Source organism: Cotesia typhae, unplaced genomic scaffold (genome assembly GCF_013202065.1).
Source record: "Cotesia typhae breed Kobodo isofemale line unplaced genomic scaffold, CoteBio_Ctyphae contig_5, whole genome shotgun sequence".
Classification (NCBI taxonomy): domain Eukaryota; kingdom Metazoa; phylum Arthropoda; class Insecta; order Hymenoptera; family Braconidae; genus Cotesia; species Cotesia typhae.
Genome location: NW_027423757.1, coordinates 2,680,439 through 2,696,400, shown reverse-complemented (window position 1 = coordinate 2,696,400; position 15,962 = coordinate 2,680,439). Strand labels below are relative to the sequence as shown.

Here is a 15,962-nt window from a genome sequence, read left to right as displayed (position 1 = left end):
ATTTTTACTCTATGAATGCGAATTATAATTAAACCCAGCTCCGGAAAAACAATGGCGTATTCTACGCAAATCATATGTACTTTATTTAAGCTGAGAGGTGAAATTAAACCTTCAAATGAATTTACGATAGAAAAAGTTTGGGTATTTTTATGCGATTAAATTCGTTGAATTGAAAATTTTATAAATAATGAGATGCACTAAAGATCGGAAAAAAATGTGGAGATTAAAAATGGTTGCAAACAATTGATTGCGCTATGATTCACAGGATTTATCTCCTCACAGACATTGTATTATCGTGGAGGATTTCAAGTGATATTTATTTTGATGCTAATTTCCCAAAAGTAAAATGGAAAACAACACACAGTAAAATGTTGCTTGCAATTAATATTGATGACGCATGGAAAAAAAAACTTTTAACTTTGCTATGAAAATGAATGATTTTCAGAAATTCGGAAATTATCGGTTTCACCTTAATTTCCGTTTTGAGGTTTTGAAAAGCTGTTATAATGATTTCTTGATTTCTATGAAGATATTACTATGTGTATGCGGGTGTTGCGCGTGCGAATGGATGTGGGTGAGGTCGTGTGTATTTAAACTTAGGGGCGGAGGGGATCAATTGAACCAAAAAAAAGTTTAACAATTTTATATTATTCGAGTTGAAACTAAATAAAAAATTTTTTTTTTTTTTTTGGAATGGTATTTTATCGTGTCTTCTATTATTATCAATACACAAATTAGTCAACACACAACGTGAATTCTTAAAAATGATTAATTTATGCAAACGCTTCAAATAGTTCAATTGATCTCCCGTTTGGGGACAATCGAACCACTGCTCGGGGTCAATTGAACCAATGATATGAAAAACTCAAACTCAAACTTTTAATAAATAATACAATAATCGTTACTTGTTAATATAGCTATTGCACATTTCTAATGTACAGATATTACATTATCTAAATGAATAGAAAATTATTAATAAAAAATATTTTTCTTGATCCCCATCCGAAAATACAGAAACACGAGTGGGGGTCGGAAAGGGTGAAGGGGCTCCCGACTTTTGCAGAGCCGAGGCGAAGCCGAGATTTTGCTTTGATTTCAAACGGCGCCAACCGCGATAGAATCGGTCAAGCTGTTCAAAAGTTATAAAAGGGTCACATACATGCATACACACACAGGCATACGGACATCATTCAGTGAAGCTTTCTAAGACCTCATCTTCATCATTATCTGATGAAAACTCGCTTTTCGAAAAACGTATAAAACCAATAATTTCCCGATTTTTGAAAATTTTCAATTTTCTTAGTGGGAAGTTAAAAAACCATTTTTTTGAAAATAAAAAATAAAACTTGAATTTTTCACGTTTTCTCAGAATCTAACATGCCAATTCCGTTCAGATTCACAGAAAATCTAAATTCAACAAGGCCCTTTCAGATAAGATGAATCGCTTCTTGATCGGACACCACGTTACAAAGTTGTAAGATGTTTACATGCTTACACGAGAAATTAAAAATATGTGTATAACCAACAGATCAACTCCTTTAGGTTATTTGATGCCCAATTAAGTAGTGATGATTGAGAGATGTCGAAATTTAAATATTTGTTGTGAATATTTCTATTATTTTATTTTGTTATCGAAGATTTTCCTAGCCTGAAAAGTAAATAGAAACTCGAGAAATTCAGTATTTATTTAACATCAGTGAGCTTACAGTTATGGAAACTCAAAATATGAATCAGTTACTATACACAACATTCTTTGATGAAAGTCTATGCAAACACTCAAAATAACATAGTGAAAAAATAAATGATGCACTCAAGTTTAACAAAAGAAAAAATTTTATAAACACACTGTTATGCAAAATAAGGCACATTTACATTAATGAATATTCATAATTTTTTTGTTTCTAAAGGTAAGTTATCAGTTATCACAATTTGAATCTAAATTGAAAATCTACATCATTTGCAGAGGACAATATTATACATTTTCAATTTCAATGTAGATGCATCAGGTTCTAGACGAGTTATAATAATCTTATCTGGACAGACATCTCTCCTAACAGAATCCTTCATCTCAGTGACAGGAAAAAAGCTGATACTCATTTGAAGTCACGTATGTTATTCGTGAAACAACTGAACAGAGGTGCATTAGCTGATTACATTTTTGATTAATTTATTTGATCACTCTCTTCTTGTAAGTATTATAGTCATGATCGAAACAAGACAGTACTCATAAATATAATAGTTTGCGAGTTTAACGCAAACTTCCTTAAAATTTAATCAGAATTGATCCAGAAGTTACTAGCATGATCTGATATTTAATATTCATTGAGTGAAGTTAATACAGTGTTGTTTAATTCCTAATCTTTCTAATGGAAACTTTTTAAATTACACTCTGATTTGAATATAATATTGAAAAGTTTTCAGCTGCACGGAAAGAAAAAATTGCTCCGGTAGCTGGGCGTGGGTTCGTATCCCACTTCTGACAAATTTTAAAAATTAAGTAATGCTGTGAAGCGAGAAAGAAGAGGAGTTACGGTAATTATTACTTGAAGCGTTCTAATATTCATGTAACAGGATAATGAGAGGAGGAAAAGATCTTCTTAATGAGAGTTTATAAAATATGCGAGAAAAAATTCAGGTATCTCGGACTGAGACTCGAACCCAGAACCTTGGGATGACATGTTGGCTACTCTACCATTTAAGCTATTTGGTCTACACCGAATTTCCTTTTCGCTTATTCTATATACATTAAGCGACACTGTCCATTATACGGTAAGCGTTTTTATAATTAAATTATGTTGTAAAATGGGAAAAAAAAAAGAATTGATGATTGTGATTATTACCATATACGTCCGAGGTGCCACCTCTCATAACAAAATTCTTAAGTTACATGTAAATATTTACTAGGGTGGGCCAAAAAAAAGACTGTTTTTTTTTTCTTTAGTTATAGTGAAAATATTATTTGAGATGATGAAAAAAAATTCTGTAAAAATTTGAGCTCTTAATATTAATGTTAAAAGGTGCCTGTTTGCAATTTTTTATTTCCTGTTTAAATAACATAGCAAAAAAATTTTTTTGCTCAGCATCTAGTCTACGAATTGCAAAGATTGATACTTGTCCTTGTCGGAAATTGAACGATCTACAAAAAAGGTCTCTTATGATTTTTCGCTTATTCCACGCAGTTCAAGGTTATCTAATGTTAAAGTTTAATCTTAAATAGTTTATTGACAATTTCACAATATTTTTAATTTTGACTATAAAATATGGTTTGAAAATGAAAAAAATATTATACTTCATAAGGTACCCGTCACATTATCTGAAGAAATTTTGAATTTATTTTTTTGTCATTATTGATTACAAACAATAAACATTTCTTTGCCTCTTTGTTTAATTAGAGGAAGGTGGGGCACGACGGCCCCCGTCAGTCAGTTATTTCTTTTTGTGGTTTTTAACCATCAAATTCGTTTACTTTCATGTTTATATGTCATGTTTTATTCAAAGTTTAATTTTTATTAATATTTTCAAAAAACTATTACAAATTTTTTTTTTTTTAATTAATTATTATTTAGAGTCGGTTTTAACTGCTGTGGTCATATCGCCGACTTTAACTGTTAAGAGTGGTACGTTGGGGTCTTTTTGGGTTGTGAAAATCTTAATCTATGCGGCAAGGGTCGAATATCAACCAAGATGGTTAATAAGACCAGCTTGGGATTCGAACCCACGCCCGGCCGGTGAGCCAGTCTGAGTGCTCTATAGGCCATGCGCCTTAGAACACTCGGCTAACCTCACCGGTTTATTATAAATTTTATTGTTAAGCTGTTAATTAATTTTAAATAGATAATGATTAATAATACACTAGTCACCAAAATTAAAGGATATAAAAAAAATTCTAAATTTTTGGATGATTTTCAACGAGCTGTAACTTCGAGAAAAATGATCGTATAGCAAGAAAAAAAAAGAAAATTCTAGCTTCGAGTGTCTTGTTTTCAGATATGACCATGAACACTTTTTGTCAAATCTCGCATAATCCTAAGGAAACGATAAAAAAAAAAATTTTCCAAAATCTTTCGCGTCTGAAAAAAGCTTACTAGCTTCAAAAAATTTTGTTCAATTATTTTACTCAAGAGCTCTTTTAGAAAAAGAAAAACTATCAATTTAGTTTAGTGACAATTATTAAGCCTAAATAAACACTTGAATTCTCAATTTCTTATCACAGAAACCATATAAATTTGACTCACTTGATTGAGAAATTAAAATAATAATAAAATTATTGAAAAATTTTTGTAAATCAATGAACCAAATATTTCTTTCAGAATGTGTTAAAACTACTGATGTTAAATACAAACGTTTTTGCAAAGTATGAGAAATGTGTTGGTGAAATAAGCGATATAACAAATTGATGTTGTTTATTGTGCAGAACTTTTACAGAATCACTAATAACTCAGTCCGTCTTTGCTCAGTAAAGGTGGTTAACTCCTTCAATTCAAATAATTGTAGCAAGAGAAGGTGACAGGATATTGCCTTGGGTCATAAATAATATCTACCTAATGTCTAACCCTCAAGTACATTACTGAAATCGTGACGTTAGATGTAATGAACTCAAAAACCCCAATGCCATTCTATGTGAAAATAGAGCAAAAAAATTTTTTTCTATTTTTTAGCTTGGGAGTAAAATTTGTAGCTCATAAAAAAAAATCTTCTTTACTTAACATTTTAAGGCTCACGGATTTTTAGTATAAACAATAATCAATTTAATTTTTTTGTATTAATTGAATTTTTTTTTTTCAATTTATAATTTTTTGAAACATCTAAGAATCGATGACTATGATCGTTTTCAATTCAACGTTCATTGTCAGATGTTTTTAAAATTGTAATGATAGTCAGAAAATCATTTTTTTTTTCAAATGTTCTTTTTTTATAAGAAACAGATTCTAATCCCAGGCTGAGAAATGAAAAAATCATTTTTGTCGCTCTACTTTAATTTATAACCATCTCAAATATTACATTATCGATGCAAAGTGCAGCTCACTGTAAGATTATTATAATTTACTTTGATTTAAAAATGCAGCATTATCTTGAATTTAAAATTTCCACACTAATTCTAATAAAATATTAGTGTGAGAAAACTTTCGATTTATGTAGTTAATTGATACAGAGGCAAATTATTCACCAATAAAAACATGCTTCTAGACTTTAAAGTGAATAATTAAATGTTATATACCATAAATAAAATTTTTCTTTCGCAGAAACAGGTTTAGTTGTAATATTTCATTGAGAATTGGTAATCATAAGGATTGCTTTTAAATGAAATAGTATGAAATTTTTATAATATTTTATTACGACCAAATCTGTTTCCGTGCAATAAAACGTTTATTTATTGAAAATGACAATTATTTATTCACTTCAAAATCTAGATGCACGTTTTCATCCGTGAATAATTTGTCTACTTATAAATGAGCTAAATAAACTGAAAGCTTCGAAAATACGAGAATACTGATTTCGAAGCTTTCAAACTGCTGGTTGTTATCTACCTTTGATAACTATTCCACATCAACTTGAGATTAAGTCCTTCCTTTGGATATCAATGACCATGGCATTCTATCCATGTACTCTACCTTAGAATATATTCGTCTGCTTGGGTACCAACTACAGTTATTTCAGAGAATTCTATGGACTTACGTTAACCACAACTGACGTATTTCCACCCTCTTTATCATCTTTGCATACTGAGAGCTCGGAATAAGTAAGAACACAAGGAAATCAATGCTTTGATTTATAGAACTTGTTAATTTAACATGAGATCCGTGAACTTACATAGTGAGTACATAGCAATGACGGGAATATTATAAATTTTTAATATTACCAACAAGGTTATTTAAATTAATAATTTTATATACTCAGTTCATTCTAGTAGTTTGAAACATCTTTATATATCAAGATTAAATTCACCACGAGCTCTTTTAGGTATAATAAATTTTAAGAAGAAATATTTACTAAAGAAATGCTGGTTAAGTCAACGAGTAATGTTAGGGTAGATATCGAAATTGTGATAAAGGAACATGGGCTATGATTTTAAAATTATAGTTACCAACACCTTTATCAAATACTCATATATTTTCCTCATATCTTACAAGCAAAACTCTAAGTATATTATAAAAAAGTTAAGGCAATGTAATAGTTCACGGCTCACACATTCATTTTCATTTTAATGGAATAATTTTGATAAATGTAATAGGTTTTAAATGGTTAAATTTAAAAAATCATGCATTTTTTTGAAAAAATTTCTATGGCCTGATGGAGTCAAATATATTTTTTGGATTAGAATTGGCGTTTAAAATCCCAGAAAGAGAACGGATAATCACTAAACCGTTTCCTTACAAAAGAATTAAGTTTACAGTCGGGTTGTCTGTATGTGCGGATGATGTATATGGTCACGATAACGCCCAAAAAATTTCACTTTTTGAATCTTTTGAGTAATAGCCTATTAAAAATTACCGTCTAATTCAATGTAATTGAATTATAAAATGATCATTTCAGTTCTATGTTATTTTAATTTCTTTTTGTGATGAATGAGCGTTGAGACGTGCACTTTTGGATTTTCCAAACTTTTTTTACCCCTCTTAGAAGGTTATCAAAAATAAATTTTAGTTCAATCAACCACTAAACTAATTTTTATTCAATAAAATATGCAAATTGACGTAAAAAGTTTTGGAAAAAATTGAAAATTATAGTAAATGATTTTTTTATTCGCATGCGTAGCATATGATATGAACATATATAATCAAATCAAGCCATATCAGGCCATTCATGGACATTGGCCACATCAGAAAATTTTTCAGCGGATTCATTAAAAAAAAATTGTAATATTTCAAGAAATTTCACAATTAAGTTGCCACTAAGAAATAAAAATTGGTGAATACACGGAAAGAACAAGATGACACTGAATTTCATCCCAGATTATACTCAGCGATATCTGTGGTAAAAAAATTTTTCAGATAATAGCTAGAGTAGTTCAGATCATAAGGGGTGATATCTGTATTCTACTCATTGTAATCTGGATTATACTAGCTACTATCTAGATTATAGTAATTGTAATCTGGATTATACTAGCTACTATCTGAAATTTTTTTTCACTCAGTATAATCTGGGATGATATTCAGTGTCATCTTGTTCTTTCCGTATACTTCATGTGCTATTAAAATTAAAAAAAAAAAAAGTTGACTCTTTTTACATGAAATACGAATCGCAATTGAAATTTGATAACGAGACATTTTTGTACAAGTGTCAAGTTAGTAAGTATCTTCAATTGGATTTTCAATCAAATGACAAGTTTAGCTGATATCAGCCACTTGAAGCTACTATTGTTGTTTACTTGCTACTCAAAGCAGACAATCAAATATACAAGTGCTACCTTCGTGAGATTTCTCAAAAAGGTCTTGTCAGACAAGTGTTCTAAAAATAACATGAGAATGACGGGAATTACAAGTTTTAATACTATCAATGTGCATACTTTTTTAAAATTTAGATTTAATAAAATAAAACTCACCGTTAAAAATAGACTGAAAAACTGTTAAATAATTGCATAGTTGAAATCTATATCTTAATTCAATGACAAAGTTTTTTTACATTTTCACAATGGCAATAATCAAATGATTAAATCTTTATTAACAGAATGGATTTTGATAAGATTGTGCATGTTAATATCACAAGAGAAATGACGCCGGGTTCGACAGGCTGATCTCATCGCCGAAATGACTTTTAGCTCTACATCCCGTTCGACAAAATCAGTCTGCTAACCCTGCACACGAAGTTTTAATTCAATTACACCAATGTTCGTTAGTTATTTTAATACAGTCAAGAATCTAATTTTATTTTTCAAAATTATTCATAAATTTAATATAAAATCTCGATTTCAGCTAGGCTTGATCTTATCACTGTCATTATTATTTTTTCAAAAGGTTCATAGAGTTAAGTGCTCAAATAACGAAATATCTAAATGCAAAAGTTGAGTAAAAGTTTGGTTGGTTCTATAAATTCTTGAATTTAAATTTCTACTTAGGAATGCTGCCAAAACTGGATATACTAATTAAATATCGAGATAGAAAGTTTACTACGTTTTCGAGGATAAGTTTCTTGTTCTAGATGAAAAAAAATAAAGCGATAATTATTTTCCTGTTGTTGAATCCCTTCGAAATTCTCAAATTTACTATGTATTAAAGCGGCGGAAAAGAACCGATTAATTTTATTTGTCTCCTACAAAAATATGTTAGCTCATGGTTGTAAAAAAAGTTTTCTTACTACCTCGGTCGAAAGTACGTAGCTTCTGCTGTGATATTGCGGCAGAAATATTCATTTTTATTCCTCGGTCAAGCAGTACGCGCGCCATCTAGTTGAGCGGGAGTTAAAATTTAGTCGCGTGCACTGCCACTCAATACATGAGAAATTCCCTCTACAATACTACCATAAAGACCCGATTCACGTATCCACAACCTCTACTTTTACTCGCACTCGTATAACCTCAAAGTTTGTTTACAATAAGTTAATGCTAATGTTTATTGGTAAATTCTATTCAGAAAATTATTGTGATTAAAATTTTATAATAAAAATAAAAAAATGCATAACCAATTATCTGACAAGTCAACCGATGAAGAAGAAGTCACCAGAGGCTTTGATGCGGAAGCACAATTGATTGTGCAAACTGACACTTTACCCAAGAAATCTGCTGATAAATATACGCTAGTCTATAATACTTACAAAAAATGGAAACAAAAAAATAAAAGTGCTTTATCTGATTCTGAGGAAAATAATTTAATTGTTTATTTCAAAAGTCTATCCACAAAATTGTGTCCATCTACCTTGTGGAGTATTCATTCTATGTTAAAATCGACGCTGAATGCCAGAGATAATATTGATATCAGTAAGTTTTATAAATTAAAAGGTCTAGTTAAAAATAACGCCAAAGGTCATAAGCCTAAGAAATCTGCTGTCTTGACGTGGGACGAGGTTATGGCATTCATGAATAATACACCGGACTACACTCATTTAGCCAATAAAGTATGTATTTATAAAAATTTGTATAAATTGTATTGATTTATAATTTATAAATCTATACCTTTATTTACAGATGTATTTGATGCCTTCCCCCGACCAGCAGCACTCGCTTCGCTCGTGTCGCAAATGTTGGGGCAGACATCAATATCTTTAGTACACACTTGTCATTTTTCCGTACTTTCGACCAGGTAGCAAGAAAAATAGTATACACTACACGCGCAGAAAGTTTGAGAGCCCTGAACTGCGCGCTGTGATGTCCTCGGCTTCGCCTCGGGCATCATGACGCGCAGTGCAGGAATCTCAAACTTTCTGCCCCTGTAGTGTAATATACTATTATTAATTGTCAAAAAATTGAAATTATTTTCATTCAATTTTTTTTTAAGGTAAAAAACTTCGTATATTATGAAAATTTTAAGTTAAAATATTTATTTCCAAAAGTCGCAAAAATTAAAAAAAATTTTTCAAGATATCGAATAAATATCTGGTGAATAAAAATGCCGTTGTAATTATTGTTTCTCTGACTTTTATACATGCTTGTATCGTGTTTTATTTCCATTTTTCACCCTGACAGATCCAAAGTGCGATAGAGTACGGTAATGTACGGCAAATTTACGGTAGGGTACGGTAGAGTACGGTACGTACAGCGATTTACCATCATACAGTATTATACCGTAAATTACGGAGATTGTACAGTAATTTACCATTATTGTACGGTACCTTATCGCTAAAATAGGGTATATTGACGATAGGTTACTATTGGAATACGGTAATGCGGAAAGTTCCGAATTATATATTCTACTGTATTTTCACCTTACGCTACCGTAATTGTACCGCAATTTGACCGTTCTTTACTGTACGTTACGTTGTTATACGGTTTTACGATTTCTACTGTGCAAGCAGAATGCTGCTGTAATCTACGGCGGCCATACGGTATATCGACCATATTTTTACCGTATAATACCGTAATTCTACGGTATTTCAGATCCGCCAGGGCATAACGTCTTAAAAGCTTGAAGAATCTTGAGTGACCTTTCAACAATTTTTTGTCGAACTAGTTTTCAAAGAAGACTCCTAAAATACCTTGATTTAATATATTTTTAAAGAAGACCGAAGAAAATTCTCAATAAGTTTTGTGCTACCCTACCGTGTGGTGTTAATTTTTTTTATTTATTATAAAGTCTATTTTTCTTTCTTTATTTCATACGAGGTATGTGGCTACAGAAATATAAAGCTGCATTGACGGGCGCCAGAGTTAATTTGAAATAAAAATTTTACCCAGAACACAAAAATTACCTCCAAAAGTTTTACGCGAAAACGTAGTGGCCAAATCGGTTTATTTGTGATTACAAATGGTGAGAGTTTTTTTTTCTCTGTGGTTAATTACAAAATCTGATGAAAAAAATAAATGTGATTAATAACCTTATTTGTGGATTTAGGTTTTATTATGCTAAGTACACAAACTATATACATAAAGTTAAGTTAGACACTTGAGCGTTTACTCTAGTCGCAATCTAGTTTCCAGTTGAATATCACTAAAATGGTAATAACACCGACTACGTTCAGAGTTGTTATCCAAACCGAGTATCATACGTTTATTACAGGGTGGAAAGAGAATCGAGCATTGACCAAGTTTGATCTTGCGCCAACACAGTATACTTTTCGAACAATAGGTTAACTAGTCTTTCCGGACAATCAACTATTAAATGAACAATTCGTGTTCATGTGAAAATTGTGGTATCTCTGTGGCAGAAAGTGAAGAAAACCGAGATTATTCTTTGCTGTATTGAAATCTCCTTTTTCTTTTATCAACTTTTTCATTTCCGCGCCAGCTAGCATTCGTCGAGAATATTTTCATACTGAAGTAGAAAACACCTACAGAACTCTGCACTGTATCTAAATTATTCTTCTTACTCGTACTTTCTTGAATAAAGAACTCGAGATTTTTTTTCCTTTTTTCTAATATTACTTACAAAAGAAAATTTTATGATATTAAAACTGAAAGCATTGAAATATACAATAGTAATATGTCTTTAATACTAAAAGAACATATACAAAATGAAAACTTCTGCTTGTATATGAAATAAACTATGATTGAAAAACATAGTTGCTTAGCATATATCAAATAGAAAGATAGTTCAGGACATCTAAATGGAAAACTATTAAACACAAGACTTTACAAAAGTTATTCCTTTCGTGCTGGTGACAGTAAATCTCTGAATCAACACAATTTGCCGTACGGAAGTTCTCTACTTTCGATACCTTGAAATTGCTTGGGAATACCAAATGCTATCAGAAACTTTGACATTGATGATATTAGTAATTTCTAAGAGATGATAGGTTACATCAGTAATAATACGGACTCATTGAACTTGTTTTAATTTAAATAAGATTTTTATTAATTATGTAAATAGAACGTGGTTTGAGAATTAAATTATCTTGGAAAAAAATAAATGCAAATGAAAACTTTGAACTCCCACCAATTCTTGAGAATAATAAAGAAAAGATTGTGCTATTGTAATAAAAAAGTTTTTTTGTGAATAAACTTTTTCTTAATTATTCTCTGTAATTTTAATTATAGGAGTTGATTGTTCCATAAAAAATAACTTTTTTATTCGTCAGTTATTTAAACGCTCCAACTACAACACTGTCGGGATGCAATTGTAATAAAAATTAACATTATACATCTTAAAAATCCGTGAAAAAATTTCTGGTATGACCATGTACATAGTCTGATCTGGTCATTAATGGTTATATGATAGGTCATATGTGTAAAATAAAAAATAATTTTTATCTTTTCTAAAAATGTGTACCTCTGTTGAGATTTTTTGTTAAACAAAAACTGGTTAAGTACTTGATTAAATTAAAAATAAATGACAGATAAGCTCTTCAGAGGAGTAAAAAATTATCTTTATTCTAAAATTTTAAACTTCAAAATTGTCTTGTAAGGAAATGATTTAGCAATCTTGCGCCCTCTCTTCGAGATTTTCAGTACTACCTTGAGTCCGAAAATTGTATACGGGTATATAATAATCAGCTCTGATATAGGTATATCATCATATACTATGGACTGATCTGCGCATATATGGTTTTTTGATGTGGTATATATGTCCTGATAGGCAAGGAAATTGGTCATATTAGGGTCTATATCCGGATATATCCATAAATGTTTTGATATGTCCTCACGTGGCCTGATACGGAGGTTATTTATCTGAAAACATATTAGGTCATTTATAACCATTTAAGGTTATATATTTTATATGCTAAGGTTATATATATATATATATTATATTCTATAAAACCATAGAAAATTTTTTCATGAGAAACTATATTTAATTTTGAAGCGGCATGATGACGGAGCGGACTGTCATTATCCCGTTAGTTTGTTCGCACATCATGTCGTGAGGCGAAGGTTCTATTCTATTTATTTTAAATATTTATAATTTTTAATATTCAATAAATAATTTATCCGTAACTCCTATTCTTTCCCGCTTCACAGCATTATTTTCGAATTTGAAAAATGCTAACCGTAAGATGGACGGTGTGGCTTAATGTATATAGAATAAGCGAAAGTAAAATTTAGTATAGACCGGATAGCTCAAATGGTAGAGTAGCCGACATGTCATCGGAAGGTTCTGGGTTCGAATCCCAGTCTGAACTATTCGAATTTTTTCTCGCATATTCTATACACTCACATTAAGAAGTTCCTCTCCCTAATCCTTTCCCAAACCTTTCACACAAAAATATCCTGTTACGTGAATGTTGGAACGCTTCACGTATTGATTATCCGTAACTCCTATTCTTTCCCGCTTCACAGCATTATTTTCGAATTTGAAAAATGTGGAACGCTTCACGATTTTGCGTGTCAACCTTGCGCAGGGGTAAATAAATAAAAAATAAATAAATAATATTTAATATTTATAATATTCTAGCCCTGACGATTGTTCGAATAGTTCCAACACTAACCGTCGGGGTCGCTCCGGTAGCCGAACTGTACTGGCATGGGTTTTTTCTGTGGTTTTCCCATCGCCACTGTTCCAACAACCGATAGAAAGGAGTGAGGAGTAAGGTAAATGCAGTACAGACAGCACAAGTCGGTCCACAGCCGCATTAAGAATGAAGTTATGTGCGAAAATTTGAAAGTGTAATAAATAAGGATGTGATTATAAGAAAAACGTTAATAATATGTGTATTGATAATAATGTAGTGAAGTGGATAGTAAAAATATGCCCAGTATATATATACAAGTAAAATGAAAATTATTATTATTAAATTCAATTTTTTGATATTCAAAACATTTTTAACATTTGTCACTTGCCTGGATATTTGATGAAATAAAATTTCGCTGGGATCAATGGTAGTGAGATGTCTATTTTATCAGGTTAATGAATATGAGACTTTACAACTACCATGAATAGCTATATTGATATCTCTTCTTCTCTTTTATCCAAAACAACTATTCATCAACGAATAAAATACAAGATTAACAATATTCACGCTAGTTTGAAATAGTAATATAACTCACACTGTATTTGTTTCAATTAATAAAGATAATTGAAAATCTAAAAAAAAAAAAAAAAGAATTCAATTCGTTTATTAATGTTAATTGAAAAGCTTTTCATTAATATCAACATGACTATTAATAAAATAATATTTTTAGATTTTATTAACCTATAATTATAATTGGAATGGGATGAAAAATAAATCTCATTTAAAGTTACTGATCAGATATGGAAAATCAAGATTGATGTAATGAAAACTAAAGTACTTCAATTAACTCACTTCATGGAGAATTATTGTTGAAATATGTATACCGATAATTCCAGTGATTTCGTTCTATCAGAAATTATAAAACATATTTATTTGCTTGAGCGATTAAATTTTAAAATGAATCGAGATTTTGTTTTTGCTAATTATCGTATACTAATATTATCGCATGTTTCCTATTTTTATCCTTAGTGAAAAAACAAATTATGAGCTTTTAATCGTTTTTCAATCAGTGCCTGAATTAAAATTAACGATAAATTTTGGAGATTTGAGTTGTGAAAAGCCAATTAAAAATAAATGCATTGAATGTGAATTATAAATAAATTGTATTTTATGTGGTTATTTATCTATACTATCATTATAAAGAGGAAAGATTTGATTGTTTGTTTGTTTGTTTGTTTGCATTGAATAGGCTCCGAAACTACTAGACTGATTTGAAAAATTCTTTCACTGCTGGGAAGCTATACTATCCCCGATTGACATGCACAGAAAAAAAATGTTCTTGAATCAAGTATATACTTTTGAAGAGCTTAATATTCTTGATTTGAGGAGAAAAATTCTTGATTTAAGAAAGTTTTTTTTGATGTAAGGAATTTTTACTTGATTCAAGAATTTTGCGTTTTGATTCAAGACAATTACCTTCTTCAAAATTATATTCTTGGTTCAAGAATTTTTCTCTTGAATCAAGTTAATTTTTTTTTCGTGTAGGCTGTAATATATTATAACTTTTAATTTTGAAATTTTTTTTAAATACCCATGTAAAGCCAAGGCAGGCTGCTAGTTTTTAATAATTTTGATTTATTTATAATTATAAATAGCTTGTATTTAATGTGAGTGTAAAATACTCAACTCTTGCCCTCTTATTTTCTCATTCGGCCCTAAACCGTGAATTTTGGTATTCAAAAACAAGTAACGCTTCTCACGCAATATCATGGATTAAAATTCGTTTTGACTTGGCTGAAGAATTTGTATTGTAATTCTTCCGCACGTCATACGTATATATTTATTATTTATATGCTTCACGCTCTGTTGCGTGGAAATATACAAGCGAATTTTCAGGTATTGTTTGAGGAATAGAACTTTTTGAACACAAAAAACGTTACATGAAATCAATTACGATCTTTTTTGTTCCATTTGCATTTTTTCCTCGAGATTATGTATTAATATCAGTACGAGCTTTGATATCTGCGGATGCATCATAATTTTTGTTTCAAATTAAAACGGTATTTCACTGATTGCTTAAATTGATAGTAAAAACTTAATTATAGAATATACGATTAAAAAAAAAGCTATGCATTGCCTAATTTAAAAATTATTTAAATTGTATTACTCGTAATAATAATTCATGCATAAAACCATTAGCCACTTATAAGAGGAAATTCTGATATTAAAAGCTGCAGAAAGTCCTGGTTGGAATGGAGTTATGAGGTTTAAATTTTAGTAAGTTTTAACTTTCAATAGTTTGGGCTTCGAAAGTTACAAGTAATCGATTTTGAACTTTTGAAAATTAATGAACTTGAATAAACTCATCATTAGTTATTTAATCCCCTGAAAAGAAGTTCTAAAAAAACGAAAAAAAATTTTTTTTATGTGTTATTTAGAAGCGATAGAAAAATTCTTGAACATCTCGTAAAGTTGAAATATTGAGCTACTATTTTGGAAAATAGTATATTACACATCTAGGGAAGTAAAGTAAGAAATGTCTCAGATCACATATAATTCTTAGTGAAGGCGAAGTCAAGGTCAACAAACATGTGATCTGAGGCTTTCTTATTTACTTCCTTCGGTGTGTAATATACTATTTCACGCCCGGCCGAAACTTTTGAAATGAAAAGAGAAAAGCTTTTTTATTGGATCACCTTATCAGATTCTTGATAGTTTAAGAATGTCCCTTTGTGATATAGTGTGATCAGAGAGCATTCACTACTGTCAGAAGGGTGATATTATTATCAGATTATTATTAACCGTAGAAATACTATATCAGAATGATCAAAACAAAATTAAAAAATTTTTTTATTTTGACAAAAAAAAAACGATAGTGTTATTTTTTTTTTTTATTAATCAAAATAATACTCTTTTCGATTTTATTAATTTTTTTCCGATTCAGTTAAAGAATTTGTTCAATATAATAGTAATTATTATAACAAATT

General features: G+C 30.1%; 2 protein-coding genes across 2 annotated transcripts in view; one reads left to right on the top strand and one right to left on the bottom strand.

Moving 5' to 3' along the window:
- LOC141530710 (glutamate receptor ionotropic, kainate 2-like) overlaps positions 1-15,962 on the bottom strand; it is a 243,848-nt gene that overhangs the window by 184,584 nt on the left and 43,302 nt on the right. The window lies entirely within an intron of this gene.
- On the top strand, positions 7,706-11,869 carry LOC141530703 (uncharacterized). Its single transcript, XM_074247975.1, has 2 exons — positions 7,706-9,051; positions 9,122-11,869. Exons 1-2 carry the CDS (start codon positions 8,611-8,613, stop codon positions 9,200-9,202), a joined length of 522 nt encoding a protein of 173 aa, XP_074104076.1. The 5' UTR covers positions 7,706-8,610; the 3' UTR covers positions 9,203-11,869.

What these genes read in the sequence shown, in the direction of transcription:
- LOC141530703 (XM_074247975.1), top strand. Translation starts at nt 8,611, where the DNA reads ATGCATAACCAATTATCTGACAAGTCAACCGATGAAGAAGAAGTCACC. An exon ending in ACACTCATTTAGCCAATAAA is followed by an intron (nt 9,052 to 9,121) that starts GTATGTATTTAT and finishes CTTTATTTACAG; the next exon opens with ATGTATTTGATGCCTTCCCC.